This window comes from Myodes glareolus, chromosome 8, assembly GCF_982192425.1.
Source record: "Myodes glareolus chromosome 8, mMyoGla1.1, whole genome shotgun sequence".
Classification (NCBI taxonomy): Eukaryota; Metazoa; Chordata; class Mammalia; order Rodentia; family Cricetidae; genus Myodes; species Myodes glareolus.
This window is the reverse complement of record NC_142033.1, coordinates 108,376,919-108,404,798: the sequence shown is the minus strand read 5'-3', so window position 1 is coordinate 108,404,798 and position 27,880 is coordinate 108,376,919. Positions and strand designations below refer to the sequence as shown.

The 27,880-nt window shown below is 55.3% G+C and overlaps 3 protein-coding genes across 10 annotated transcripts; 2 read left to right on the top strand and 1 right to left on the bottom strand.

Annotated features, from left to right (window-relative positions):
- Positions 1 to 662: 662 nt before the first annotated feature.
- Positions 663 to 7,232, bottom strand: Abhd17a (abhydrolase domain containing 17A, depalmitoylase). The gene is made up of 5 exons (XM_085692489.1): positions 7,079 to 7,232; positions 3,403 to 3,924; positions 2,496 to 2,690; positions 1,154 to 1,333; positions 663 to 1,075 (listed from the first exon to the last, which is right to left on the bottom strand). Exons 2-5 carry the CDS (start codon positions 3,732 to 3,734, stop codon positions 850 to 852), a joined length of 933 nt encoding a protein of 310 aa, XP_085548615.1. The 5' UTR covers positions 3,735 to 3,924; positions 7,079 to 7,232; the 3' UTR covers positions 663 to 849.
- Scamp4 (secretory carrier membrane protein 4) lies at positions 5,800 to 27,880 on the top strand. 4 transcript variants are annotated; one of them, XM_085692492.2, is made up of 8 exons: positions 5,800 to 6,563; positions 21,809 to 21,856; positions 22,291 to 22,419; positions 22,529 to 22,685; positions 22,819 to 22,950; positions 23,572 to 23,673; positions 24,887 to 25,004; positions 26,682 to 27,880. In XM_085692492.2, the coding sequence occupies exons 2-8, from the start codon at positions 21,850 to 21,852 to the stop codon at positions 26,856 to 26,858; spliced, it is 822 nt and encodes a 273-aa protein (XP_085548618.1). In that variant the 5' UTR covers positions 5,800 to 6,563; positions 21,809 to 21,849; the 3' UTR covers positions 26,859 to 27,880. The 4 variants fall into 4 exon arrangements, with proteins under 4 accessions (XP_085548618.1, XP_085548616.1, XP_048316421.1 ...); XM_085692490.2 differs by lacking the exon at positions 5,800 to 6,563 and adding an exon at positions 16,029 to 16,094; XM_085692491.2 differs by lacking the exon at positions 5,800 to 6,563 and adding an exon at positions 16,312 to 16,450.
- Adat3 (adenosine deaminase tRNA specific 3) lies at positions 16,021 to 20,651 on the top strand. 5 transcript variants are annotated; one of them, XM_048460429.3, is made up of 2 exons: positions 16,021 to 16,094; positions 19,214 to 20,651. In XM_048460429.3, exon 2 carries the CDS (start codon positions 19,317 to 19,319, stop codon positions 20,370 to 20,372), a length of 1,056 nt encoding a protein of 351 aa, XP_048316386.1. In that variant the 5' UTR covers positions 16,021 to 16,094; positions 19,214 to 19,316; the 3' UTR covers positions 20,373 to 20,651. The 5 variants fall into 5 exon arrangements, with proteins under 5 accessions (XP_048316386.1, XP_048316394.1, XP_048316403.1 ...); XM_048460437.3 differs by having other exon boundaries at positions 16,030 to 16,094; positions 19,301 to 20,651; XM_048460446.3 differs by lacking the exon at positions 16,021 to 16,094 and adding an exon at positions 16,325 to 16,450 and having other exon boundaries at positions 19,301 to 20,651.

Genomic DNA, 27,880 nt, shown 5'->3' with positions numbered 1-27,880 from the left:
CTAACTGTGCATCCTGGGCTCCACGCTTTTTCCCTAGCTGTGCCAGGGTCACAGGAGACTTAACGGAGAGGAGGTAGTCGTGGTGGGAGAAAAACGCGGTTGGACTGCAGACAAGGACCTAGTGAGGGCGTGGGTAACCTGAGGTGCAGAAGTCCTGAGGTTGGAGAGGAGGCTGGGCAGTCAGGGATGCTCCACTCCGATCTGGGGAGGCTTTCAAGGGTCATGGACTTGGGAGTGAAAACCAATTGTCACTTCTCCTATGGCCAGAACCCACATATTCCAGCCCCCTTGAGGCATCAGGAGTCAGTTCAGAGTGCTGACCTCCCTGCAGACAAGCCCTTCCTCCCCCGAGGGACCCTATGGCTCAGAGTCCCTAGCTAGGGCTGCCCTGCAGTCCTGAGATCACCTCAGCTTCTTTGGCACAGTATGTGGCCTGGCCCTGGGGTCTACTGGCCTGTCATCTCGGCATCTGAAGTAGGAGCCTATGTCCTACTTTGTCCACAGTGGGGATGGGGACTCCTGCAGAGCAAGGCGCTGCCCTTCAGTCCGGGTGCAGGCCTATCTGGGAGGACCTGACGACTTCCTAACAGCCCCGCACCCGGCTGGTCCTTGCGATCTCCCAGCCCCAGGAAGGCGCACTGGAGCCATGAAGAAGCCAGGGCAACCCTAAAATCTTAAACCTTTAATTAGTTTCCCTCTTTCCTTCTCTTTGCATCCACGAGGAGAAGAGGAGCCTCCTTCGCCTGCACATGGCTAGTGGCCCGTGGGGTACCGGGAAGGGTCCTGGGCGCCGGGTCACATGCAGCCCCGGCAGGAGGCCCGTGTGCTGCTGAGGTCCCTGCGGCTTGGCTAGGTGCGTTGGCTGGGCAGCTCCTGGGAGATGAAGCGGCGCAGGCGCTCCAGGTACTGACTGTATAGCTCAATGTCGTTGTGCCCTGCGCCTTCTACCCACAGTGGTTCCACGGCCTTTGGGCAGCGCTCATACAGTGCCAGCCCGTGTGAGAAGTCGATCACCTCATCCTCCGTGCCGTGGATGATGAGCACCGGTGATGTGATCTTCGACACCTTCTCGATGCTGAGGGAGAAGATAGTCAGGCTGGACCCCGCCCCCCTACCCCAGACCCCGCCCCCAGGACCCACTTGCCATGCTCACTTAGGGAAAGCATCGAAGCAGTAGGTCTTCTTGGTGTCAGGGAAGGCCACCCGCATGCCCGAGGTGAGAGGCGAGTGCAGGACCACTGCAGCGCACTCATAGCGCGACGCCAGGTCCACCGTGGGCACCGTGCCGATGCTCTGGCCATACAGGATGATGCTGTCCGGGCTGATGCCGTACCTGACAGACAGCAGCAGCAGGGTCAATGGGAGGCCTGTAGGAGGGCAGCTCCCAGGGCCCTGCCAAGCCGCAGCTCCCTGGCTTTTCCCTCAGACCCTCTGACAGTGCCTGAATGAGACAAGCTGGGGACCTAAGAGTCCAGATCCAAAGTTCTGGTTCCCTCCTGGCCCCAGAGAGAAAAGCGGGTCTGTCTCTTCCCAGCGCTGCTTCTCCACAAGCTCGGGTTCTGGGAATTTAGAAGACTGTGTCCCCGGATGGCTCGGCCCAGTTTAGGGTCCCCTGAGTTCCCTGCTGCCAAAATAGAAGCTTGCACAACACAGGCAGTGTGGCTGCGCAGGTCCTGGAGCCAGTCCATTCCCAGCTACTCTGCAGCCCCTCCTACCCCAGCAGGTCGCTGGGGTCACTCTGGCTGAGCTGACCTAGTGCCGCCCTAACTGCTGCCCCTGTCAGCATTCCCACCTGTCTGTCCCACAGGCCCCTCCCCTGATCCCAGGCAGGAGCTGGACCACCTAGGGGCAACCTACACTGCTCAGGAGTGCTGACCAAGACCCACCAGCTCTGCCCGCTCAGTACTATGCACGGCTCAGGCCTAAGCTCTCACCACGGGGGGACAAATGGAGAGAGCTAAGACACACACGGCAGTGCCCTCCAGGCTGCTGGGCAGTGTCGACAGGGGGAAGACAGACAGCGTACAGTACCTGTGGCTCTCCAACAGGTCCCCAGTGCCAGCACCAGGAGTGCCAGGGGACCCAGCCCAGTGATGCCTACTATCTCCAGGGTAACCAGGGTCCCCACGTCCCCAGGGCTGTCAGAATCCCAGTACCACATGGGACCTAATGGCAAGGTTGGGGGCCTCCAGAACTAGAGATGGCTAGCCTCTTCTACACCCCCTGCAAGGGCTCTGCTCAGTGACGGAACAGAAGGAGTCTTCATGAGGGGGGGAGACTGGGATGACTGGGATGTGCAGTGTGGCAGAGGAGCAGAGACTAAAGGTCTGCAGTGCAGTGGGACTGCTGTCACCGGGGCACCCTCTGGCCCAGCTGCCCCAGAGCAAGCTGAGCTGACAACATAGAGTCCTAGGGTCTCTGGCCCTTGGGCTACCAGGTCCCTCAACAGCCAGTGGACCCAGTGGACAGCAAGGATCAAGGGCCTGGGCCCTCACCTGGTACGAAGGGCCTGCCAGGCTGCGTCAATGTCAGCATAGAGGTTTTTCTCCGAGGGCCGGCCAGAGCTGATCCCGTAGCCAGAGTAGTCATACGAGAAGATGTTGCAGCCGATGCGTGTGCCCAGGCCAACATAGAAGCTGCACATCTGGCCCAGGTCCACTGCATTGCCATGCGAGAAGAGAACTGTGTACCTGGCGGTCAGGGCAAGAGGGGCATGGCAGACAGGCTAACCATCTGCCCTGGTAACCAACAGCATTCACTGTCCCATCTGCTCAACTGCTAGACTCCCAGAATGGAGGCAGTACTGGGTGGAAACGGCCTTCCAAGGCTAGTTAATCCTGCAGCCCCTGGGTGTCATCAGCCAGCGGGCCTTAGGCTGCCCATCTACAGGGGACACAGAGGGCCCCACAATGAGTTCAATTTTAACAGACACAAATCCAGCCCAAGAGGGTTATGACCATCTCCGTAGTGGTATGTACACTCCACGGTGCTGAAAATTGTACCAAGGAAGAGCCTGTTCCCATGGACTCCACGAGTGCACACTCTTGCTAGGGGGAGGACTGGGCCCCAGCCTTGGTCACCAGCCAACTCTTAAGGCCCATCCTGTTCCCCATTGGCCTCTGCCCAACCCTGACAGGACTATAACAAAACAGGGCCTGCACCATGTCAAGGCCATGCACCTGTGTGGCCCTGCCCCGGAGGCTTCCTGAAGCACCTGCCCGCTCCCCAATAAAGGACTTGCCCTTTGGGCTTCAGACTCCAGCAGAGAAGCTATCACCCCTCTACCTCACCCTCTGCTGGGGACCTGAAAACATGAACCCAAGAGCAGGGTCTTCTGTCCTTTACAAGAGGGGTAAGATGGGCATGCACGCCCGGGGAGAGCCCTGGGACCCCTCGGCTCACCTGGCACCAGGTACGCAGCGCACATACATGCAGGCGATGCGGTTGGCGCGCGCGCTCTTCGTCAGGAAAACCTCGATGGTGTCCAGCTCGCGCTGGCCGTACTGGAAGTCAGCGCGCTCCGTCAGGTGGATCTTCCAGCGCCCAGGGGTGGCCGCTGAGGTCCGCAGGGGACCCAAGGGGGCAGCGCCAGCCCCGCCGGGCCCCGGCTCGGGTTCAGGTACCAGCGAGTAGGTGGGCTCAGGAGGCAGGAAGGCGAGCTTGGCGGCGATGCGGCCCGGGCAAGGCGGGCAGCAGAAGAGGCAGCAGAGCTCGCTCACCGACAGGCCGTTCATGGCGGGCACCGGGCCCGCGCCGGGCCAGGGGAGGGGCAGGGGTGCTCCGAGACGCGGGCAGCGGGCGGCCAGGCTCGCGGGCCGCACACCTCAGTCCGGTTAGGAGGCGGCAGCCCGGCCCCATCGCGGTCCAAGGCGAGCCCCCGGGAGCCTCGCAGCCACAGGTCTCCATGTTGTACAGTGGGACACCCTGTAGGGGACACCAAGATGTGGGTTCCCTCTAGGAAGCTAGGGTGGAACTAGGTGCTAGCCCGTGCCAGGCAAAGAGGAAGGCGTGTTCCCATATCATCGGACTAGCTTGTTCCTCTTGGTCTGCCCACAGCCCTAGCTCACCCCGCAGCCTCTCCTGGCCTCTGATACACAACTCCGCTGTGTATGCCCCCAGCCTCTGCCATTCCATCACCCCAGGCCTATGTCAGGACTGTCTTCCTGCCCAGCAGTGTCTCCCTTAGTTCTTTTTTTTTTTTAATTTATTTATTTTTATTTCATGTACGTTGGTGTTTTGTCATGGTGTCCAGTTCCCTGGAACTGGAGTTGCAGACAGCTGTGAGCTGTCATGTGGGTGCTGGGAATTGAACCCGGGTCCTCTGAAAAAGGAGTCGGTGCTCTTCATCGCTGAGCAGTCTCTCCAGCTCCATCCTTCAGTCCTATACGGAGTTATAAACTCCAGGAACAGGTGAGGGGGAGGGGACGCCACAGGGCCTTGGAGCATAGAAACAGAGCCCAGGGGAGGAAACAGACACAAAGACCAGGAACAAGGACAGGATGCGTCTCAGAGCAGGGCCCCATTGGCTGGGACAATGGTTTGCCCTGGTGCTAGGAGCCAGGTGGGTCTCCCTGGAGTCAGGGCAGCTGAGGCCTCCTGCAGCTGCAGCCTCAGGGTTGAGCACCCAACCTCCTGGGTCTGCGGCGTTCCTTGCACCTACTAATGTGCACACTGCTTGCCTCCCAGAGGCAGCCGGTTACAGGCAGGAGCTAGAGAGCGGACAGGGCCCGACTCCAGTGGAAATTCAGATGCTCCATTTCTGTAGGACACCCTGAAATATGTTTAGCTGACACTAAAGTCATGACCACTGTGTGCAGAGCTGCCCAACAGACAAACAGAGACCTTTCCAGAACAGTCTGCCACTAATCATGCCTACCGTCTCTCACTGCCAGGGAGGAAGCAGGAGACATTACAGTTCAACTCTAACAAGAGGATATCCATGCACACCTGGGTTTTAGGTCACAGCATAGAAGCCCATAGGACAGACGGACACATTTCTGCTCCCTGTGTACCTGAGGTGCGCAGCCTGGGGCTGGGTAGAGCGATGTCCCAGTCCATGACAATACAGGGCACACTGAGAGAAGAGATAGACAGCCAAAGCAGGGACAAAGATGTGTCAAGAAATCCCCAGTTCCCACCAGGCTGTGGTGGCGGACGCCTTTAATCCCAATACTAGGGAGGCAAAAGCAGGCAGACCTGTGAGTTCTAAGCCAGCCTAGTCTACAGAGTTTCAGGACAGTCAGAACTAAACAGAGAAACCCAGTCTTGGGGGGGGGGGGAGTCCCCAGCTCCCATGTGGCAATTCTCAGATGCAGTGAAGCTGTCTCGAAGAGATACGAGGCCATGTCTGCACATCTATAACCAGGAGCACTCCTAGCATGGAATGGGTAGACTGGGGACTCTGTCCAGGACCCCAAAGAGCCCACAACAGCCCTAGAAGGCAATGACTCTGCCCCAAATATCCACAACTTTATAGTGCAGGCCTTGTCAGGGAACACCCTGTAACCCCCGTAGTGACAGAGTTTGGAAGGATCTGCAGCCCAGGGAGAAAGAAGCCCTGACCGTGTTAGAGAACAAGGTGAAACAAGGCCCTACTACAAAGGCCAGAAAACTGGGTGCTATCACGGACACTGCCCTCCAGTCCACTCCAATGGCTCCACCTGCCAGCCCCACCTTTCCCCTACTGCACTCTGGCCTCCTTGCGTGGGTCACATCTCAGTCACCATCGTCCTTTGCCAGGCTGCCCCCCTTGCTACTATGACACCTTCTTCTGCAGCACACACCCATCAAGTGACCTCCCTTTAGGGGTGTCCTCCTCCTCCCTATTCACAGACAACATCCCTAGTTTACCCGGGTACAACCTCTGGGGTGTCATCTTGCAGTACACTTTGTAGACAAGTCAAACAATGGTCTCCCTCCTGAGTCCTCCACATGGCGAGGACCCCACATATTCATTCTTCTACAGTTAACCAGATCTCTACCCTGCAAGAAACTCCATGTGGAGGAGGGGGCCAGCAAGACCAACGAGCACCTGCCTCACTCAACAACCATGTGTTGCGCAGTCAGAGAAAATAAGGAAGTTGTAGGAGAAAGACATAAGCCTCCAACATCTGCCAGTGTTATGGAGGGGACAGACAGCATGCGGGACCTCACTCACAGATGGGTGCCACTGGGTAAGGCAGGCCAAGACTCAAAAACCCAGGTACTGTGATCACAAACATAAAACCCGGCTCCGGTGTTACCCGCAACCAGTAAGTAAGTAAGTAAGGGCTTTAGGACGACCTACATATGCCTGCCTGCACTGGCATGCCTGACCCAGCCAGTCAGGCTAGGGAGGCAAGCCCTCCAGAAGCAGTGCAAGCTGAAGAGCGCAAGAATGCAGCAGACGGGCTGAGGGAGGTGGGTCAGCAGGTAAAGGCACTTGCTACCAAGGCTGAAAATCAGAGCTGCATCATGGGGACCCACAGAGTAGGAGCCAACTGACTCCTGAAAGCTATCCTCTGGCCTCTGCGTGGGCGCACCATATGAAAAGGGAAACAGTCAAGAGACAAAGGATTGGAGAGGTAAACCCTGGCGGCGAAAGAGGGTTCCCCGGGGGAGCAGGGACGGCTCAGCTGCACCTTCGGGCTCTGTTGCAGGATGAGGACTTGATCGTGGGGGTGAGGGGGAACCCTGGAGTCCTGGGCTGCATAAGGGAAGTCTGATGTGGGCTCCAGCTGGCAGGAAGAGACCAGACATGGGGCAGAGGTGGACGGGAGTGTCAGCAAAGAGATGCAGGCGGAGGTGGTGTGGGATGGGACAGGTTCCGGAGCTGGCTCAGGGTCGGCGGCTGGGCCCGGGCGTTTCTTGGAGCAGAGCCGCGTCCTGAGGAGGTTAAGCGATTGCTCTAGGATCGCTGCCCGGGGACATGGGGACGCGAGGGACAGGGAGAGTGCGCTGATCGTGCTGTCGTGCTGCCATCCTCGGAGGGCGCAGAGGTGTCTCGGATGCAGGGCCCCCGCTCGCCTCGGCCCCGCTCCGCGAATCGCCACCGCCGCCCGCCCGCCCGCACTCCCCGCCGCCGCGCGCCCACACTCACCGCCGCCCGCGTCCGCCGGCTCCGGGGCCGCACTCCATGGCTCCCGGCTGCCCGCCCCTGCGTCCGTCTGTCTGTCCCTCGGGACCGCGGCCGGGGTTCCTGCGCCGCCACCACCGCCGCTCCGCCGCGGGCGGAAGTGAGCTTCGTCCTAACACCGCCCCGGAAGTGATGCGGGGGGGGGGGACCGCGCAAGCCAGAAGGCCCTCGTGTTTATGGGGGCGGGGCAAAGAGACACAGAAACGGATTGGGAGGATTGTTGTGGGAGGTGCATAGTCTGGAGGCAGGGCCAACGGGCGGGAGGAGACACTCGGCCCTGGGGGCGGGGCCTGAATGTGGGCGGATCCGAGTGATCGAGAGGCGTGACCTTAGTAGGGTGTGGCTCTGCCGGAGAGGAGCAGGTCTGCCTAGAGGCGGGGCCTAAGCGGAGAGCGAAGCCTGGTGCAGTGGGCGGAGTCTGCATCCCCTGTTGTTTTTTTTAAATCATTCTTTCCGCATTCCTGGAGAGGCCGATAGATCTCTCAGGGTCTGGAGACAGAATCTGGAGGGGTGGTTCAGAGTTTAAGAACTCAGGCTTCTCTTACAAAAGACCAGAGTTTGATTCCCAGCGCCCACAAGGTGGTTCAAAACCGTCTGTAATTCCACTTCTAGGGGATGCCCACGCCCACTTCTGGCTTTTCAATCACCAGACAAACTATAGAAACCACATGCAAGACAAAACAACTTTACATTAAAAAAGGATTCTCTTCCCCATTTTTTTTTAAGATTTATTTATTATCTATACAGTGTTCTGCCTGTATGTATGCCTACTGGCCAGAAGAGGGCACCAGATCTCACTACAGGTCGCTGTAAGTCACCGTGTGGTTGCTGGGAATTGAAATCAGGACCTCTGGAAGAGCAGTCAGTGCTCTTAACCTCTGAGCCATCTCTCCAACTGTTTTACTTGATTTATTTGTCTGTATGTATACATTACTGTGCCATGAAGCTCCTGTTGAGGTCAGAAAATGACTTGAGAGTTGATTCTGTTTTAAGTAACAGGGACTGACTCAGGTATTCAGGCTTAGTGGCAAAAAAAAAAAAAACTTCATCTCAATGGCCCACTTTTTCTTTTTGTTTTATTTTTATTTATTTTTGACACAGGGTTTCTCTGTGTAGCCCTGGCTGTCATGGAACTTACTCTGCTGGCCTTGGACTCACACAGGCCTGCATCTGCCTCCTGAGTGTTGGCATTAAAGGCATGCACCACCACCGCCAAGCTCTATTTTCTTATTTTGCATTTATGAGTATTTGGCTGCATATACGTATGTGCATCACATGTGTGCCTTGTGCCCAAGGAAAAAAGGTTAAACTCCCTGGATTGATAGTCAGGATGGTGGTGAGCTCCTGTGTGGCATCTGGGAACCAAACCTGAGGCTTCCACAGCAAACACTCCTAACCTGGGAGACAGCATCTTGATCTGTAGGCCAGGTCAGTGGGGAACTTGTTATGTAGCTCAGGCTGGGCCCCTAAATTTAGCAGTCCAGGTAGACTGACAGACAGGAGCTACCGTGAAGAGCTGAGTGAAGGTCTTTTCCAGGGAGGTGAGGGGACAGCATCTCAGGTGACCCAGAGTGATTTTTACTAGACTGTGGGGTTAGGCACGTGTCACCACACCCAGTTTTACTACATCCTACAGACTACATCCTCATTCCTTCCCCCCACCCATACCGTCTCTTTTGCGGCAAGTGTGTCCTGCAGCCCAAACTGGCCTGCTCTTAAACTTGATAAGGAATGGAGGCTGTACTGTATGCCTGATCACCCTGCCTCAGCCGTCCAAACGCTGGGAAAACAGCTTGTATCACTAAGTCAGGTTTCTGAGGGCTACAACCCAGAGCTCTATGCTAGGCAGGGACTCTAAGACAGGGTCTCACTGTGCAGACCAGGCTGGCCTCAAACTTAGAGATTCACCTGCCTCTGCTTTCCCAGCAAGGGGTGCATCACCACACCTGGCTCTTACTTGTGTCTAAAGACAAGGTCTCCTCTATATTCAGGGTTGGCTTAGACATTGTTGCCTATTGAATGTTAGCATTCTAGAATTGGCTCCACACCTAGCTTTGTATTTAATACTGTATGAAAATATATAGTGCATTACTTTGTGACATTTTACCCCTTTGGCTTTTTGGAGGGTCCACCATCCAGTTCCTAAATAAATCACACAGAGGCTTACTACTTATTATTACTTATAAATGCCCAGACTTAGCTTGGCTTGTTTCTTGCCAGCTTTTCTTAACCTAAATTATTCCAACTACCTTTTCCCTCTGGGCTTTCTTATTTCTCTATTTCTGTATTACCTTTCTTTACTTTTTTCTCTGTCACTTGCAGTGAGGCTGGGAGGCTGGCCCCTGGTGTCACCTTCTTGTGTTCTCGTTGACTCCTTGTTCTCCTCGGCCTTGGTTTTCCTTCTATTTATCCTCTCTTCCTGCCAGCCCTGCCTGTCCTTGTTCCTGCCTTGCTATTGGCTGTTCATCTCTTTATTAGAACCATCAGGTGTTTTAAACAGGCACCGTACTACAACTTCACGGAGTTAAACAAATACAGTGTGAACAAAAGTCACACACCTGGAAATACTATTCCCCAACAGTGCATGGGCCAGCAAGATGGCTCAGTAGTAGCTGATAGGTCTGGGGTCCTGAGACCTGTACAGAAGAAAGAAAGGAATGATTCTGCAAATTGCACTCAGTTGCCACACTACGGCAGGCATGCCTACACATACAAAAGAAATGAAATGTTGCAGCCAGGCAGTGGTGGCGCACGCCTTTAATCCCAGCACTCGGGAGGCAGAAGCAGGCGGATCTCTGAGTTCAAGACCAGCCTGGTATACAAGAGCTTGTTCCAGGACAGGCTCCAAAGGTACAGAGAAACCCTGTCTCAAACCACCCTCACTCCCACCCACAAAAAAAAAAAAAAGAAAAGAAAAGAAAGAAAGAGAAAAAGAAATTTTGGTGGTGGTACAGACTCTCAGCACTCTCAGGAGGTAGAAACAAGAGGATCTCTGTGAGTTCAAGGCCAGCTGATTTCACAACAGCCAGGGCTACACAGAAAAAGTCTGTCTAAAAGAAAGAAGGTCAGGAGGTAAGTGCTTACCATAAAAGTTCCAGAACCCCCTAAAATTAAAAAAAAAAAAAGTTCCAGTACCTGAGTTCAAGTCTACAAAAGCCATGTAAAATGCCAGGTCCCTGGATAGTAACCCCAGGGCTAGAGAGGCAGAAACGGGCCGGCCTGGGTGCTTTGTTGGCTAGCTGGCCTAGCAGAAGGCTGAATGCCAGGCTAAAGAGAATACTGTCTCAAACAAGGTAGAAGACCTTCCCTACAGTATCGCCAAGGTGTTTTTCTGGTCTCCTATTCTCGTACATTAACATGCACGCATGGGAAGGATGGATGGGACTCAGGAAGTGGCTGAGCAAGTGAAGTAACTTCTCCCAAGCCTGACCATGACACCCAGAGCCCTCAGAAAGGTGGGTAGAGAGAAGCAAACCCACAGATCTGTCCTCTGCCCTCCACATGTGTAGCAGGATGCAAACACACACAAGTAAATGTATTTTTTCTTTTTCTTTTTTTTTGATTTTTCAAGACCAATAATAATACTTTAATATTTAAAATTTACGTTTAACTGGGTGTGGCGGCACACACCTCTAACCCCTGTACTCTGGAGGTAGAAGCAGGAGAATATCTGTGATTTAAAGACCACCCTGGTATACAGAGTGAGGCTCTGGCTCCAAAAGTAAAAAATTATACAGAGTGGTGGTGCACACCTTTAATTCCAGCACTCGGGAGGCAGAGGCAGGTGGAGCTCTCTGAATTCAAGGCCAGCCGGTCTAGAATGAGTTCTAGGACAAACTCCAGAGCGATACAGAGAAACCCTGTCTCGAAAAATTTAAAAAAAAAGAATTTTTAAAATGTCTAAGATAGTATAGTGGATCACATATTTAATCCCAGCACTCAGAAGGTGGAGACAGGCAGATCTCTGTGAGTTTGAGCCCATCCTGCTCTACAAAGTGAGTTCCAGGACAGCAAGGCCTATACAGAGAAACTCTGTCTTGAAAAAAATGAAAAAATCTGAAGGAATTATTATTTTTATTGAGACAGGGGTTTCTCTGTGTAACCCTGGCAGTCCTGGAACTCACTCTGGACCAGGCTGGCCTCGAACTCAGGGATTTGCCTGCCTCTGCCTCCCAAGTGCTGGGATTAGAGGTATGCACTTCCACTCTTGGATCCTGGTGATTCTTCCTTCCTCTCTTTCTTTCTTTCTTTCTTTCTTTCTTTTGTTTTGTTTTGTTTTTTTGAGTCAGGGTTTCCCTGTGTAACAGCCCTGGCTATCCTGGAACTATCTCTTATAGACCAGGTTGGCCTCTAACTCACAGAGATCCACCTGCCTCTAGCTTCCAAGTGCTGGGATTAAAGGCGTGCGCCACCACTGCCTGGCCCTGGTCATTTCTTTAAGCACCATGTTATGAATAGACTCCTTCCTTCAAACCCAGGACTTCCTCCAGACCCTTCCAATTTAGGGCTGGGAGAAGCCAGGGCTGGCTCAGCCAGAAAGTCAGGCTCCATGTGGTAAATCAGGGAGTAAAGGTCACTCTAGCGCTGGGGATGAGAGAGTGGCCAGGACAGAACTCTAGTTGGTGGAATAAGACTCAGTTCTCCCCTGAAGTCTGTGTCCTGCTCTTTCTCTCTGTACAATGCTGCCCACATTCCCCAGGACACTTTGTAAAAGAAAAAACCCATTGTTGTAGGCAGACATTGCAGTAAGCACCTATAACAGCACCCTAGGAAGGAAGCAGAGGTGAGAGAGGATCACCAGAAATTCAAGGCTAGTCAGTACTACACAGATGTATCAGAAATTAAAACACAGTGGCTAGTGATCCGGTGAGGCAAGTGCAGGTGTGCGCTGTCCAGCCCGGTGATCTGGTGCGGCTGGTGCGCGTTGTCCAGCTGAAAAACTGAGTTTAATCCCTAGGACTCACAGAGTGGAGAAAGACACAAATCCTGTAAACTGGCATCTGACCTGCATTCACACACCCACAGACCAAACCCCACATGCAAAGTAAATACAAGCGCACTATTTCGCCGGCTGGTGGCGGCGCACACCTTTAACTCCAGCAGGAAAGGAAAGCTAGTTATGCTAGTGTGGAGGGAAGCTGTGGAGGACATCCATTCCAGCACTTGAACTCAGGAGACAGGCATTACCCAGAGTTCTGCGCTAACTTAACCCAAAGGAGCCAACCAACCATTAAACAAAGAAAACAGGCTAGAGAGACAGCTCAACAGTTATTGGCACCAGCTGCCTCTCAGAGGACCCCGGTTGAGTGCCAAACACCACAGGGCACAAGTGCCTGTAACTGCAGCTCTGGGGATGTGAGGCCCTCTTCAGGCCTCGGAAAGCAACACACACACACACACACACACACACACACACACACACACGGTGCACAGTGAATTATAGACATACACTCAAACACAAAAAGGAAAGAGAAAAACTGCTGAGATGGAACAGATCTTAGGGCCAAGTCAGCTTTGTTAGCTGAGACTGTGAGACTGTCTTGGATACCCAGCAGCTGCCTGCTCAAATGGCCCCATGCTTGTCAGTCTCATGCAGTCCAGGCTGGCCCCAACCTAGTTATGTAGCCAAGGATAACCTAAACTTCTTGCTTCCTGTCTCTGCCTCCCCGTGCTGGGGTAACAGGCACGCCTCGCAGGTTTGCACGGTGCTGGGGGCGGAATCTCCGGCTTTCTGCATGCCAGGCAAGCCCTCTACTCACTCAGCTACAGCCCTGACCCCTGTTCATTTGGTTTTGAGACAGTGTCACTGCTCAACCCAGGCTAGTCACCCTTTGGTGGTCTTCTCGTCTCAGCCTCCTCATCGCCGGGATCACAGGCATAACGGTGGCACCAGCCCAGGCTTCTTTCCCAATTTACAAAGCAGGTTCCAAGTCATGGGTGTCACAACTGCACAGCCAGAGACTGTGCCTTGAAGACAGCTGTATTTAGCGAATGCATGCCCAGATGTGTCCAGATCATGGCTGATTTCAAGGGGTTGGGGCAGAGAGAATGGTTCCTGTGGAGTGTACAGGCCAGGCAGGAAGTAGGGGATTTTTTTTTGAGGGGGGGGTTCGAGACAGGGTTTTTCTGTAGCTTTGGAGCCTGTCCTGAAACTAGCTCTTGTAGACCAGGCCAGCCTCGAACTCACAGAGATCTGCCTGCCTCTGCCTCCCGAGGGCTGGGATTAAAGTCCGACGCCTCTATTGCTAGCTCCTTCCCCCTCCCCGCAAGACAGGGTTTCACTGTTTATTTAGCTCTGGCTGTCCTGGAACTCACTTTGTAGATCAGGCTGGCCTTGAACTCACAGAGATCTGCCTGACTCTGCCTCCCCAATGCTGAGATTACCACGGCCCAGCTCAAGATTGATAGATTGATTGATTGATTTAATGTATATGAACGTTCTATCTGCACGTATGCCTACATCCCAGAAGAGGACAAAGATGTCTACTGTAGATGGTTGTGAACCATCATGTGGTTGCTGGGAATTGAACTCAGGACCTCTGTCTGGAAGCATAGTTGGTGTTCCTAACCACTGAGCCATCTCCCTAGCCTTGAATCTCACTTTTGTAGACCAGGCTGGCCTCAAACTCACTGAGATCTGCCTGCCTCTGCCTCCCGAGTGCTGGAATTAAAGGTGTGCACCACCATTGCCCGACAAACACCAATCTTTTCTTCAATTCATTTTTTTTTGTGTGTTCATTGGTGTATGTGCATCTGTGGGAGGGTGTCAGAAGCCCTGGAACTGCCATGTGGGTGTTGAGAATTGAACCTGGGGTCACCCGAGAGCACAGACATACAATTAAACCTATATATCTTTTAATTTGGTCTGTTTTGGTCTGATTGGGATTATTTGTGCCGGTAGAGAGGCTCATCTCTCGATGGGGTCCACGAAATAGTAAAATAAATAGCATGGGTTTTCTGGTGACCCTCTTCCAGTGTGATGACCCTAAGTCTTGGTTTTTCTTCAGAGTCCCTTGACTCATGTGGCCTCCTGTGAGTTAGACACAGCAGCTAAGGTCTCTGGCTTTGTGACATGGATCACATCGCGTCCACACTAATCTCCTGCTTATCGGTCTTGCAAGTGACCATAGACTAGTCCTGTGGGACCTACTCTGGTCTGATAGCTGGTCACAAGACACTCTTTATCCCAGAAAGGTCCTGGCAGTCAGTCCAAGAAGGTCGCAAACAAGCGGATCCTGCAGACATCGGCCAATCCAGGCTCCCTGGCGCCAGTTTCTACCTTGCTGGTGACTGCTCAAGCCAGACAGTCTGCAGTTTAGTCAGGGCTGCTGCGTGAGATCCCCATGAAACATCAGATCCTGGCTCCTTAGTCAACAAGTCAATTAAAAAGTATTGCCTTCTCTTAATGTTAAACCACTTCTCCAGTCCTTACTATTTATTTATTAATTTTATTTCATCTTTGATTGTTTTCAGTGTAGTCCCGGCTGTGCTGGAATCTGCCTGCCTCTGCTTCTGGAGTGATTAAAGGCATCTCACACAGGTCAGCCTAGGTGGAATTATTTGTGGCCCTCCTGATTTGGCTCATGCTGGCATGAACTCCCATGCCTGGCTTACCTTTTTTTTTTTTTTAAATGTCTGAGTGCCCTATCTACATGTATGCCTGCATGCCAGATGAGGGCATTGGATCCCAGTACAAATGGTTGTGAGCCACCATGTGGGTGTTGAGAATTGAACTCTGAACCTCTGGAAGAGCAGCCAGTGCTCTTACACCCTGAGCCATCTCTCCAGCTCCGTTGGTGTCACCTTTAACTCTTTGTTTTATGCATTGCCAGAGACTGCAGCCAGAGCCACACAGCGAGCAAGCAAGTCTCCACCATATATCTGCACCCCCGGAACTTTTGTTCCTTTAGACAGGGTTTCTACCTGTCTCTGCCTTTAGAGTGCTGATTTTTTTTTTTTAATCTTTATTTTATGTACATTGGTGTGAAGGTGTCAGATCCTCTGGAACTGGATTTTCAGACAGTTGTGAGCTGCCATGTGGGTGCTGGGGAATTGAACCCAGGTCCTCTGGAAGAGCAGTCAGTGCTCTTAACTGCTGAGCCATTTCTCCAGCCCCGATTTTTTTTTTTTTAAGATTTATTTATTTAGGGCTGGAGAGATGGCTCAGAGGTTAAGAGCATTGCTTGCTCTTCTAAAGGTCCTGAGTTCAATTCCCAGCAACCACATGGTGGCTCACAACTATCTGTAATGATGTCTGGTGCCCTCTTCTGGCCTCCGGCATTCACACAGACAGAATATTGTGTACATAATAAATAAATAAATCTTTCTTTAAAAATATTTATTTATTTATTTATTATGTATAATATTTATTTATTATGTATAATAAATAAATAAATCTTTTTTAAAAAATATTTATTTATTTATTATGTATACAGTGTTCTGCCTGCGTGTACACCTGCAAGCCACCACGTGGCTTCCCCACCCCACAGTTTGTCCCCTGAGCGGCAAGCTGACTATTACGTGCACTAGCCAGGTTGTGGGATGGAATCAGGGGTCTCCTGGATGCTAGGCAAACACCTTACAAACGTGCCACAGGCCGAGCCCAAATTTTTATTCAAGAGTCCACATATTTGCTTCATCCACTGTTCGGATGCTCTTTGAGTGAGTTTCCTTCTGCCTCAAGTCTCCTCTCTGTGGATGTCTCAGTGTCAAGCAGGGTCCATGTTTGAGCCCCCCATCGCGGGTCTCGAACCGGCAACACAGAGCTCTGGCCCCTGCAGGACACAAGGGAAAAGGCCACCAGATACACTAAGATGGCGCGAACAAGCACGCACGCGGCCTTATGGGAATTGCAGTCAAGTCTCCGCCTCGAGCGGGCCCCGCCCACGAACTACGTTCCCGTCGTGCCCCGCGGCGGTAGGCGGGGCGGCCCGGTTGCTAGGACTTGGAGCAGCGTGGCGTTCTCGCGGGCGTTCCTCAGGTGAGCAGCCGCCGTAGGGACTCGACTTCTACTGTTCCGGATACGCCACCGGGCAGCGGGGAGAGCGACACGATCCGGTCGGTGGACGGGAAAACTAGGCTTTGTCGGGGCCGACCACGTAGGCTCCGGGAGTGCTGCGCGCGTCCCGGGAGGTGGTGGGCGTGCTCGTGCTCTCAGTCAACGCGAGTACGCGTGCGTCGAGGGCTTTACCTACCGCTCCCTACGCCGTCGGTTTGCTGCGCACGCGTGTACCCCTCTTCTCATTCCGGAAACTCGTAATTTCCAGTTGCGTCTGTTCCGGGTCATCGCAGTTAGTCCCCTGCCTCAGGGTTGACCATTCACCGTCTAAACAGCAGGTGTGCAGTTTCCCTTTAAGCTATGGTACCCTGTGGGAATTGTTGAGGTATTCCTGGCGATACCAGGTATCGAATCCTGAGTTTGGGTCCTATTAGGTGGGCACCGCTAACCCACGTCCCTTCCCTCCGGTAGCTGATTCCATCCTTAGCCCCTCACTGGATGTGGGTAGGTTGTCCACCGCTGAGCTCTGCCTCCAGTCCTTTTTATTTTTTATTTCGGAAGGTTTTGCTTTCTGTCTCCGACTGGCCTGGAACTCAGCATCCTGCTTCCTGAGGGCCTGATGTTTTAGGCTTGTGCGTTCAGACTTGACGCTGTGATGCTGCTTGCTGTCCTCCCCTGTAGCCAAGCCAGTCGACAACTGTCGCCCCTTTCTGTGGGACCCTGGACCCAGGGCCCATTGCTTGCCTGTAGTTCTTAAGTGCGATGTGCTAGGTTCCTCGGAGAGAGGCAGACTTCCTAAGCCACTGTAGGGAGTGTCTGGCGGGCCCCAGGTCCCTGTCGGGGGCTCATGGGGCAGGAGCTCCTTTTGGGATCTGTTTGCGTGCTGACTCCATTTATGCTGGTGTCCACTTGGGTCCCAGAACGCTTCAGTGACATGAAGATGACCGCAAGTCATCAAGGGAAACCTTGTCTCAAAACAGAACAAGAAAGCAAGCATATAGAATGAATCTTGAAGGACCCCCACCCTGTGGCTTTCAAACTCCTCCCCAGAGATCTGTAAAGCCAGGCCACCCGTCCCCAAGGCAGCCCTCTTTCTGTGTGCCTTGTTTGTAGTCACTGCCCCGCAGACAGTAGTGCTTTGTGGCCCCGGCAGTTGGTGGAAGGCCAGATGTCACCATGGCCCCTCATGGGCTCTGCGTGCGTGGGGCCTGTCGGGAAGCCATGGTGCCACTAGGCTCTCAGACATGCCTGGCACCATTCTCCTTTCGTAGCTCTCCTTAGCCCATAGAGCCATGCTCCGTTGACCTGGGCAGCCTGGGGGAGCTCTAAAAGCCAGCAGATGCTCACCAGGCCATCACGGAGGGGTGGCGGTTTGTGGGTAACGCAGACAAGCCCACCGTAGGCAGCCCTGCAAGTCGCCTTGCAGGGGTTCTTTTTCTGTCTCCTGGTTTATTTCTTTGATGCTCAGTATGTAACTCAGGTTTCAGTGTGGCAGCCACGTTCCTGCCACCTTTGAGCCACGCTTGCAGCCCCTCCATGGGGGCGCTCTGATGATTGTGAAGAATGTGGGTGTCTAATCGTTCGTTGCCTGTAGGTGGCGGTTAGTCAGCTGGGCACGGTGGGGCAGAGAGGTAGGTGACAACTCAGCTGACATAAGGGTAGCAAGTGGTTTAGGATAGCAGGGTCTGTGTGGAGCCCGCTGTAGGGCTGCCATCAGGTGTAGCAGCTGCCGTCCTGTTGTGGCTGACTGACTCCATGGCAGTGCGAAGCAGTGTCTGCGGCTAAGGGGATCCTCTGCAGCCTAGCCCTCACTGGTGCCTCTCACAGCCTGGTATTTGTTTTCTTTTCTTTTTTCAATTTTTCTGACAGGGTTTCTCTGCATAACCTCCCTGGCTGTCCTGGAACTTGCTTTGTAGACCAGGCTAGTCTTGAACTCAGAGAGATCTGCCTGCCTCTGCCTCCAGAGTGCTGGGATTACAGGCGTGCGCCACCACTGCCCGGCTGAGCCTGGCTTTTCTCTTTTGTATCACAAGGTGGCGAAAGTGTTGGCTGTCAGCTCAGGTTTCGTTGGGTGCCATGGATAGGCAAGTTCCCAGGCAGCAGGAGATGGGGTTCCTTAGGCAGACATATCCCAGAGCACAAGCCCACACTGGAACGGGTCATGGCCACATGCCTGCCTTGCTCAGCAGGATCTGTATTCTTGGGATAGTTATATCTTAGGTCTGCTGCCTTTTTCTGGGGTATTGAAGTGGGGTCTTGCCCTGTAACTCTGGCTGGCTGTCCCCCAGCTTACAACCATCCTCCTGCCTCTGCCCCACAAATGCTGGGGTGACATTTGTCACCGGGTATGTCTCTGCTCTGGTCCACTGTGACCCCAGTTACCAGGGCGGACGTGTCCCGTAGGCGCCACCTGGGGTCGGGTGGTTTTGAGTGTGAGGGTTATGCTCTGCTGTGGGCGGCCCTCCACCCCCCCACCCCCTTCACTATACAGAAAACGGGACATATAGTAGCTTGGGATGATACTGCCCGTCAGCCCTGGGGCCATAGCCAGGAACATGTGCTGTGGCCGTGTCCTCTGCCGGTCGAGGTCCCCGTGGGGCTGTTCTCACATGGACTGGACAAGGCAGGTCCACACCTCATACTGCAGGCAGAATTCTGTTTTTCCTGACTATAGGCCTGAACTCTTTAAGCCCGCCAAAGTGTGGCTGTAGCCCATCCAGACCTGTGACCTCTGAGGCACAGATCAAATATCAGTTGTCTGTGGGTGGGTGACCATGGGCTTGCTTAGGGGCCAAGGGCTGGGACTTTTTTTGTTAGAGACAAAGTATTATGTAGCCAGGCCGGCCCAAAGTCACCAGTAGCTCCTGATCCCCTGGCTGCACCTCCCAGAATGACAGCAGTGCCACGGGGCCTGTGCATGTGATGGGGTGGGTTCTGGATTTGGTAGTAATGAGTGCCTGTCTCCATGCTGCCCTCAACACTGTGTCCGCCCTGTGCGCGTGCACTGGTCACAGCCCTGAAGAGTCCGTCCAGCACGGTTATTCCTTGTGCAGCCCGGGAGTCAGCTGATTGTACCTAGCGCTCTGGCTCCTTCTTCCCAGACCTGGCAGGATCCATAGCATCCCAGGACAGACCCGAGCCACTGAAGCTGACAGATGACACTCCAGTCGCATCTTTGTCTCCCACAGTCAAAGCCCGCTGAGCATGGATCCCACCGCAGGCCTTGCAGAGCAGCCTGAACCCGAGAAGACTGCAAGTGAGGAGCCAGAGCCGGTGCAATGGCAAGCCCTCCCTGTCCTATCGGAGCAGCAGTCGGGGGCCGTGGAGCTGGTGCTGGCCTATGCTGCCCCCGTCCTGGACAAACGCCAGACATCACGCCTCCTCCGGGAGGTGTCCGCTGTCTACCCGCTTCCAGCCCAGCCCCACCTCAAGCGGGTGCGCCCCAGCCGCAGTGCCGGTGGCGCCCACGCATCGGATCTGCTATTGTGCCTGGCAGGGCCTTCTGCGGGGCCCCGCTCTCTGGCCGAGCTCCTCCCCAGACCAGCCGTGGACCCGCGTGGCCTGGGCACACCTTTCCTGGTGCCTGTGCCCGCCCGGCCGCCCCTCACCCGGAGCCAGTTTGAGGAGGCACGAGCCCACTGGCCTACATCCTTCCACGAGGACAAGCAGGTGACCAGCGCGCTGGCCGGGCAGCTCTTCTCTGCGCAGGCTCGAGCGGCCATGCAGAGCCACATGCAACGGGCTGTGCGTGCTGCCCAGAGAGCAGCTGCGCAGGGCCTGCGGGCGGTGGGCGCTGTGGTGGTGGACCCAGCCTCCGACCGCGTGCTGGCCACAGGCCATGACTGCAGCGGCACAGCCAGCCCCCTGCTGCACGCTGTCATGGTGTGCATTGACCTGGTGGCCCAGGGGCAGGGCCGTGGTACCTGTGACCTCAGACGCTACCCAGCTTGCTCCTTCGCCCCGGCCTCCACCACCCAGGGTGCACGTCCTGGCAGCGTGCGCAAACTGGATGAAGATGAGGACAGCCTGCCCTACGTGTGCACTGGCTATGACCTGTATGTCACCCGCGAGCCCTGCGTCATGTGTGCCATGGCCCTCGTCCACGCCCGCATCCAGCGCGTCTTCTATGGGGCGTCCTCACCGGATGGCGCCTTGGGCACACGCTTCCGTGTCCACGCGCGGCCAGACCTCAACCACCGCTTCCAGGTGTTCTGTGGCATCCTTGAGGACCAGTGCCGCCAGCTGGACCCCGACCCATAGGCCTGGTGACCTTCTGCTTCCAGACCTTTCTCTGCATCCACTGAAGCTCCATGGCCTTGGGCCGGGGGACCCACCCTCTGTCTGTCTAAGGACACTGACCACCTGTGTCAGCGTGTGGGGGACCCTTTCAGCCCCAAGACAGTGGCCTCCTCTCTGCTGACTGTGGCGCCTGGGGCGACCCTGCTTACAAGCCCAGTGGCTGTCTTCCAGTCCCCGTGGCCCTCCAGGCTTGGGGCAGGAAACAGCCATCGTGTGTGAAAATAAAGCACCTCAAACCAAGTTCCTGTTTGCACCGAGGTGCCAGGCTGGGATGGGCATCTTTGTCAGGCTGTATGGCTTTGAAGGGGAAGGTGGCAGCCAGCTCTGGATGCTTCTAGGGGCAGCAGTTCAGGAGGTGCCCTTGCCTGTCTCTGCAGTCTATCTGGACACCTGTTGACCTGGGCTCAGTGTACCACAGGCTGTTCATGGCCCTTCTCTGTATCTCTCTGGTGGAGAGGCTGGGGCTTCAGAAGGGTCCGCCTGAGAGCGGTGGGCTGCTGGCCTCTGAGCAGACGCTGCTGCTTCTGACATGCTGGTGGCCTGGCAGCAGTGCGTCTAAATCCAAGCTGCCTTTAGGAGTCCCGGCCTGGGGGCCCTCTCAGTCTGAGGGGACATGGGGCTTTGCCAGTGGTGGCGGCCTACTGTGCACCTGCTGGCCTCGGGCAGAAAAGACCTGGCCCCGCTGGGCAAACAGTCCATGGAGCGGCCAGGCAGATGTGGATAATGGAGTCCTCCCTTCCAACTTTCCTCCGAGGAAAGCCAGGGCATGTTGCTACTCAGATGACCGGGAGGCAGGGTGGGGCAGGGTCAGGCTGTGAGGTGGCCCATCTTGACACTGTGGGACTATGTCCAGCCAGTGGCACCTGGTTGAGCAGGGCCTGGACTCTGAGACCAGGGTGGACCTGCAACCTTTTTACTTGAAACCTCAGGGGGGGCTTTCCCGGCTACCTCAGGGGCTTTCCCGGCTACCTCAGAGCCATTCAGGTGACTGGGGCTGTGCCAGGGTCCTGTGAACTCTCATGGCTGAATTCCATACCCTCAGCTGCTGTGACCATGTGATGGTCACATGGCAGGAAGCTCTGTTCTGGGTGGTTCCTTTGAATAGGAGTCCCGAGGTGCATGTCAGGAGCACTTGGTGACATCTGTGGGTCCACAGTCTGCTCAATGTTGGGAGGACACCAAAAACTGGGGACATCGTGGCCCCAAGGTTGCGGGTAGAATCAGCTGGTCGCTTCACCCATCCCCTTCCAGACTGCTCTGTGGGGAGGTGACATGCAGCCCCACACCTGGGCCCAACACCTGCTGGGCAGCAGTCAGCAGAGCCTGCCTGGGTGGATTGGGCTCGGGTCTTCCTGGGCTTGGTGGCTGCAGGGGCCCTGATACTAATCTCCTTTCAGGTGGCCCTTTCTGCCTGGGTGCCAGGCCAGCTGGTACAGAAATGGCAGGTGAGACATCCTGTTCCCCAGCTCCCACTGAAACCCTGGATTCCTGAGCTGTGGTTGCAGAGCTGACCTGAGCTCCCCCAGCTTCTGCCCTTGTGACACATTTAGTGCCACAGTGGGGCATAGAGCCACCATCTTCCAGCATGCAGATTGAGTGTTTGAAGTGCGGCAGCTTGGAGGGGTATACAGGGGACCCTGGGACTGTGGAGGGGCCTCTGGCTGCCTGGTCTTTCTTGCCCTCCCTGGCCTGCCCGCCTGGGGTGTGTGCACTGCCTGACCACTCGCTAGTGGTGTGACCCTGGCTGCAGCCTACGAGGGGAGGGCTGACCTGCAAAGGTCCGTGTCCTGTCCAGCCTCAGTGGCTCAGGAAGGGCTAAGGCGCGGGGAGACGCTCCTGCAGGCTCTGGCCCAGCAGGCTCCGTGGGGTCCTTCTGCAGGGAAGGGGAACAACTTCCCGCCGCTGCCGCGCTTTGTGCCGCTGAAGCCCTGCTTCTACCAGGACTTCTCCGAGGAGATCCCTGTGGAGCACCAGGTGCTGGTGAAGAGGATCTACCGGCTGTGGATGTGTGAGCCTCGCGGGGCGGGGCGGGGCGGGGCGGACGGGGCCCTGGTCCCTTCCTGAGGCTCATCTGTCCTTGCTGATCTGCCCCCCTCTTTTCCACCTGTGTCCTCCAGTTTACTGTGCCACTCTGGGGGTGAACCTGGTGGCCTGCCTGGCCTGGTGGATTGCGGGTGGCACGGGAGCCAACTTCGGCCTGGCCCTGCTCTGGCTGCTTCTCTTCACTCCCTGCAGTTATGTGTGCTGGTTCCGGCCTGCATACAAGGCCTTCCGGTAAGGCTGGTCCAGGGGCCGCAGAACCTCTCTCACTTGCCGAGCTGTGGGACCCGTGGAGGCTGTACTTTCTGATCCATGTCCAGAACAGGCTTCTGCCCAGTTAACTGACATTTGTCCTCTACTCATCCAGTGTGGCCGCTTGGGTCATGGGCAGCAGTCTGACCGTAGGCCACAACCAGCTGCTGGGATGGCGTCCAGGGTGGCACTGGCTGAGCCATGTCCCCTTCCTTGGTGCTTTGAAGTGGAGTCACAGCACAGGAAGGTCTGGTCCCAGCGCCCCTGCCTCAGCCCCTGGCTTGTGCAACTGTGCCTCCTTAACTTGAGGGCACCCACTAAGTCGTCTTTGGAGTCCTTACCCTGTTTTTGAGTTTACAATTGGCTTGTGCACTATAGTTTCCTGACCACAGTGTATGCTGGGGTTGCAGTGTGGTAGTTTAGCATTGCTAGTGCTTGCTTCTAGAAGATTCCATCATGCAAAAGGAAACCATTCCCCACAAGTCCCACTGCGGTGTGTGTCAGAGCCGCACGCCTGCTCCCTGCCCTGCCATGTGTCCATCATCCACTGTCAGTTGTCTCTGCTCAGCTGGCTTCTCCCTTTTGGGACGAGTGTTGTGCCTGACTTACAGACAGGGTAGAGTGGGGCAGGGGACTCCACCAAGCCAGAGCAGAGGCTGCGTCCTCCCACTCCCCGAAGCCCCCTTCCTTTGCCCTCGGGGTATCTAAGCTTTCTCAGCTCTCCCCGTTGCTGGGACTCCCCAGGGACACTGGCACCATGCCTAGGCGGTCAGCGCGTGGGCTGAGTGCCTGGTAGAGGGGTCAGTAGGTCCATCAGGGACTAGGGGACGTGGTGCTTCCTTCCCACTGTGATGTATTTGCCTTGCAGAGCTGACAGCTCCTTTAACTTCATGACGTTCTTCTTCATCTTTGGCGCACAGTTCGTCCTGACCGTCATCCAGGCTGTCGGCTTCTCGGGCTGGGGGGCCTGGTAAGCAGACTGAGGGATGTGCCCTTCCTGCCTCCCGCGTGCCTGTGTGTGAGAGTCTGCCTGCGTGGGTCACAGACTCAGACTGTGGGCCTTACCATGAGCGACCAGCAGAGGGTGCTGCCGAGCTACTTGTGGCCCTGCCAGTGCCACCCTCTTAGGTTTCATACTAAAGTGGACCCCTTCCTGCCATGCTGCCCGAGGCTGCCTTGAACAGACACACTCCATTTCTCCATTTCTTGTTTTGAGGGTCTCATTATGTGGCCTTGACTGGCCTGGACCTGCTAACTCCTGAGTTCTGGGATAAAAGCATGTGCCGCTGTGTCTGGGCCCCGTTTCTCTTCCTTCCCTCCACTCTTCCCTGTGCCTCCCTCTTCCAGATCCAGTCACTCCTCTTCCATTTCCCTTCAAAAAAAAGCAGGCCCCCCAGGGACGCCAGCCGAGCGGGGATACCGAGTTACGGTGGGACCGGGCACAGCCTCGTGTCACAGCTGTGTGGGACAAGGCTCCCACGCTCCTGCTGTGGGGAGTCCCTTAGGTCAGTCCCTTCTGGGCTCCATGGTTGTCGCTTCAGTCTCTGGGAGCCCTTAGGAGCCCTGCTCAGTTGACGCAGTGTGGCCTCCGTTTCTCTTGTGCGTCCTCGTCGAAGTCCATGTAAGGTCCTCAGGCACCCTCTTCCCCTCCATGTTTCTCATGAACCCTACCCCCTACCTCCCCCCCCGGCTGCTGGAGTCCATAACCTTGGAATGGGCTGTCACCCACGCCATCCATAGCCATGCCACCGGTGCATGGCCCAGACTGGCAGGTGGCGTATTCAGGATGGACGGCTGCTGAGGAGGCTGTTTGTGTGTCCCACCAAGCCCCACTTACTTAGTCTCTTGAGGTTTAGTTCATTTAGTGGTAGCATGGAGAATGACCTGGAGGAGCCAGCAAGGCCTTGCCTTAATACTTTTTCTGAGATGTGTTTGGTTGGTGTGTTTTGTGAACTGCCATTGTTTTGTATTTATCAGTCATCTTTTGGTCCCTGACTGAGCTCGGCTCCTGTACTTTTACCTTTTTTTGATCCGTTGGAGCTCTGTACATAAGAAGGAGATCAGGCCTATTTACCTATTCCTTGTTGATTTGTCAGAGCTCTTTGCATGTGAAGGACAACAGGCAGGCCCTGATGTGAGTATGCTGGGCCCTCTTACCCCTCATCTCCCTTTGTACCCTGCAGTGGCTGGCTGGCGACTGTTGGATTCTTTACGGTCAATGTTGGGGCCGCCGTGGTCATGCTGATCCCCGCCATCTTGTTTTCCCTGTCTGCTGTCATGATGGCCATCACCCTTGTGAAGGTGAGTCGGCACAAGAAGGTGTCTCCATCCTAAAAGCTGCTCTTTTATCGCATTGGTTGCCCAGAACACCCGTGTCTGCGGGTGTGGCTGGGATGAGTTTTGTCACCTGGGAACTCACAGGCTTGGGAGGACACATGGCCCTTTGCTAGGTGTGCAGATCGTGGAGGAGGGTTCAGGACCGGGCGTCACAGGTGGGAAGAGCGGGAGACCTGGCTGGGTTCCCCAGACACCACTGTTCCCTGCGGCAGCACTGCCTGGCTGGCCACATCCTCGAGGCAGAGCACAGGTCTAACGTAGCCAGCTGTGTAGGGGGCAGAAACCTTTTAAAAGGCCTTTTTTTGGCGCCAGGCAGTGGTGGCGCACACCTTTAATTCCAGCACTCAGGAGGCAGAGGCAGGCAGATTTCTGTGAATTCAAGGCCAGCCTGGTCTACAAGAGCTAGTTATATAGAAAAATCCTGTCCCTGGAGGGGAAAAGCCTTTTTGGGGGGTTTCTTTTCTAGAGGATAAACCCAGGCCTTGTGAGCAGCCCATGTGCCTAGAGCTGCGTCTTATCTGCAGCAACCCTGACGTTCCCAGGACAGTGCTGACAGACAACCCAGGAAGCCCGTATGTCATCCTTACAGTGTCTACCCAGCCGTCGGGGTCCCACTCCCCAAGTGCATGTGGCTGCCCCCTCCTCCCAGTCCCTAACTAGCCGTGGAGGAGCGGGTGTGCTGTGAGGAATTCTAAAGACACAGCCCCCAAAGCTGAGGGCAAGCCCTGCACATGGAGGAGAAGCTGCACATGGCCAGTCTGGCCTTACGGCCTCTGCAGGTTTTTGTTTGAGTATTTTTTGTTTTGTTTTAATTTTTGGAGACAGTATCATGTAGCCCAGGCTAGCCTCAGACTCAACTGTGTAGGCTGAGACTAACCTTGAACTCCTGATCCTCCTGCCTCAGCCTCCAGAGTGCTGGGGTGACAGCTGGTTTCTGTGGTGCTGAGGGAGGGATGGAACTCAGGATGAGTCCGCCTTACGCCTTACACACTGAGCTGCATCCCCGCCCTTAGCCCTGGCCTTGCGCTGATAAAGATATACCTGCCTCTGGCTCCCATGGGAGGATTAAAGCCACCATGCCTGGCTTTTTGTTTGTTTATTCATTCTTACTTTTTATTTATTTAGTTTTTTCAGGACAGAGATTCTCTCTGTAACTCTGACTGTCCTGGAACTCGCTCTGTAGACCAGGCTGGCCTCGCGCTCAGAGCCCACCTCTGCCTCCTGAGTGCTGGGATTGAAGGTGTGCCAGCACACTGTGCTTTTTGTTTTTTAGACAACGTCTCATGTAGCCCAGGCTAGCTTTAAATTCCTGACCTCCTACCTCAGCCTGAGTGATGAGGGTCTACACCACCCTGCCCTGCATTATCACCCCCTTCTTCCTCAGGCTCTCTAAGAAAGATGGTCAGAGGTCACATACATTAGTGACAGTGAGATGTCACAGTAGGGTGACGCATACCGCCCTGGAGAAGCTGTTTGTTGAACTGGTATGTCCTTTGGGGCTGTGGGGCTAGCAGAGTGGAGATGAAGTACCCAGAGCACAGCGAGGGTGCAGGGCCCTGTGATGTCACCTGAGGGTTCACAGTGGGTCTCTGTCTCTGCCCGTGCCCTGACCCGCTCTCTGCTCTCGTCCTGACCCTTCAGGTGCACAGGATCTACCGTGGGGCTGGTGGGAGCCTGCAGAAGGCACAGACAGAGTGGAGCGCTGGCACCTGGAGGAATCCCCCATCAAGGGAGGCCCAGTTTAACAACTTCTCTGGGAATAGCCTGCCTGAGTACCCCACTGTCCCCAGCTACCCCAGTGCAGGCCAGTGGCCTTAGGCAGCTGACTGGCCCCAATATCGTGGATCTGTCTCCTGCCTTCACCCTTGGTCCTGAAGCCCGAGCATCTCCCCAGGGTCACACGAGGTCCTTGGCCTGTGTTCATCTTTGTTCGAGCCTCAGCAAGCTCTGCCCAACAGCTGTTGTCCACTGCCAGCCCCCCAGAACCAAGCTGTGTTACTGCCCTGCTCCTGTCCACGGAGCAGCCTTGAGGGCCCTGCTCCTGCCCGTTGTGTCCTGAGAGTCACTGAGACACAGCTGAGCCCCATAGCACTGAGGGTGGCGGCAGGAGCATGGCTGTTGTGAGCATCCTTAGCACTGCCATCGGGTCTACTCCTGTCTCCTCTGGGGACAGGGTCCTCCAACTTCCGTGGCCATCCCTAGTGGCAGTGGCAGCCTGCTGTCCCCACAACCATCCATGCAGGCAATGATCCACTGGATTGGGGCTGCTTTGGCTCCAGGAAGCTCCTCCTTTCTCTGTGGGAGGAGAGAGACAGGCTCAGCTACACAGTAGGCCACACCCCTGCCAGAGGTTAGCCAGGACCTTGGTCTGCTGGGAGCAGAGCCAGGGACAGAACTGTGCCTTAGAGAGAACCCTGCTTTCCCTCACCCTTCTGCCTTCCCAGGGTAGCTGTGGCCTGGCCAGGGAAGCCACCTGAGTTGTGGAGGGTCCATGGCACCCCGATGACATCGGACTCAATATTTTCCCTTAGGGCCTGCTAGTGCCACCAGCCAAGCCACTGCAGTCCCCAGGCCTCCCCACAGAGCTGTGCCCTTCCTGCCGGTGTCCTGCCAAACTCCCTGGGCACCTTGATGCCCAGAGGGGGCCAGAATAGAGTTGCAGGCAGGCACTTGGGGGTCAGCCTCACATACTGAGGTGCAAAAGGGGCATGGGGATGGAGCCCCAGTACCCCCTCTCAAGACACCTAAGCTCTGTCCTGCCCATCCTGGGGTATGTGTACCCACATGCCAAGTTGTTTTTGTTATGTAAGAATATTCTGGAAATAAATTCTCTTTCTGCA

Excerpts from the sequence above, each read along its gene's own strand:
- Abhd17a (XM_085692489.1), bottom strand. The coding sequence starts at position 3,734 with ATGAACGGCCTGTCGGTGAGCGAGCTCTGCTGCCTCTTCTGCTGCCCG. Across the intron at positions 2,691-3,402 it reads CGCTGCGTACCTGGTGCCAG|GTACACAGTTCTCTTCTCGC; the intron begins GTGAGCCGAGGG and ends CCTGACCGCCAG. Across the intron at positions 1,076-1,153 it reads TGCTTCGATGCTTTCCCTAA|CATCGAGAAGGTGTCGAAGA; the intron begins GTGAGCATGGCA and ends CTTCTCCCTCAG.
- Scamp4 (XM_085692492.2), top strand. Across the intron at positions 22,686-22,818 it reads CCTGCATACAAGGCCTTCCG|TGTGGCCGCTTGGGTCATGG; the intron begins GTAAGGCTGGTC and ends CTACTCATCCAG. Across the intron at positions 25,005-26,681 it reads TGGCCATCACCCTTGTGAAG|GTGCACAGGATCTACCGTGG; the intron begins GTGAGTCGGCAC and ends CTGACCCTTCAG.
- Adat3 (XM_048460429.3), top strand. The coding sequence starts at position 19,317 with ATGGATCCCACCGCAGGCCTTGCAGAGCAGCCTGAACCCGAGAAGACT.